General features: G+C 36.3%; 1 protein-coding gene across 1 annotated transcript; it reads left to right on the top strand.

Moving 5' to 3' along the window:
* Positions 1 to 344: 344 nt before the first annotated feature.
* LOC108357901 (uncharacterized) lies at positions 345 to 914 on the top strand (the record flags this gene model as incomplete). Its single annotated transcript, XM_017608971.1, has 2 exons — positions 345 to 463; positions 520 to 914. Coding segments are annotated over exons 1-2 (514 nt in total), but the record flags the coding sequence as incomplete, so codon positions are not given.
* Positions 915 to 1,000: the final 86 nt, after the last annotated feature.

Below are 1,000 nucleotides of genomic sequence, written 5' to 3'. Positions count from 1 at the left end.
TTTAGGGCAATTGTATTATGTGTACAAAAAGTACAAAACACAAAGAATTCGGACCAGTGAAATATATACTCAAAAAGAGCGGCAAGCTCATGGATTTTTCAAATCATAAAAATCAAATCTTATCAAATCATAAAAACTAATAATGATTCCNTAAAATTACTAAAATGGTTTCGTTGCTACAAGAGGAAATATTGCTTTTAGATTTAGGGCAATTGTATTATGTGTACAAAAAGTACAAAACACAAAGAATTCGGACCAGTGAAATATATACTCAAAAAGAGCGGCAAGCTCATGAATTTTTCAAATCATAAAAATCAAATCTTATCAAATCATAAAAACTAATAATGATTCCGATGAGCGTAAAGGTTTTCAATTTGTTGGCATCGCTGTTGGAGAAAAAGTTAACAAGAATTTCCCGCAGGAAACCTATCGAGCCGGAGTGCCGCTTGGTGTTAACATTAATGTAGGTTCTGGTAGTTTTAACAATACTACATTTACATTTGTATATCTTTTTGATAGGTATTTAGCACAAGGTGCAAAGTGGCAAACTATTGCATGGACTTTTCGGATGGGCCTCTCTACTGTGCGCAAAATAGTTTTTGAAACTTGCGAAGCCATTTGGGATGAGCTATGGGCAATTTATTTGCCTCCACCAAATGAATGCGAATGGGAAAGCATAGCTTTGGAATTTTATACAAAGACTGGGCTACCACATTGCGTAGGATGCATCGATGGCAAACACATCAGCATTCGATGTCCACCACGCTCTGGCTCGCTCTATTACAACTACAAAAAATATCATAGCATAGTTTTATTAGCTGCTTGTGATCACAATTACTGTTTCACCGCAGTCGATATAGGTGCATATGGCAGTCAGAGCGATGGTGGAATATTGCGAGCCAGCTCTTTCGGCAGTAAAATTATTAATAACACGATAAACTTGCCAACAAATGCAATTTTACCTGGGTCTAATATATCAATGCCCTACTTTTTCGTTGGC

This window comes from Rhagoletis zephyria, unplaced genomic scaffold, assembly GCF_001687245.7.
Source record: "Rhagoletis zephyria isolate East Lansing unplaced genomic scaffold, Rhagoletis_zephyria_1.1 Rzeph_scaffold_86687, whole genome shotgun sequence".
In the NCBI taxonomy this organism is placed as follows: domain Eukaryota; kingdom Metazoa; phylum Arthropoda; class Insecta; order Diptera; family Tephritidae; genus Rhagoletis; species Rhagoletis zephyria.
The sequence above is the reverse complement of the archived record's forward strand: the minus strand, read 5'-3'. Positions and strand labels throughout refer to the sequence as shown.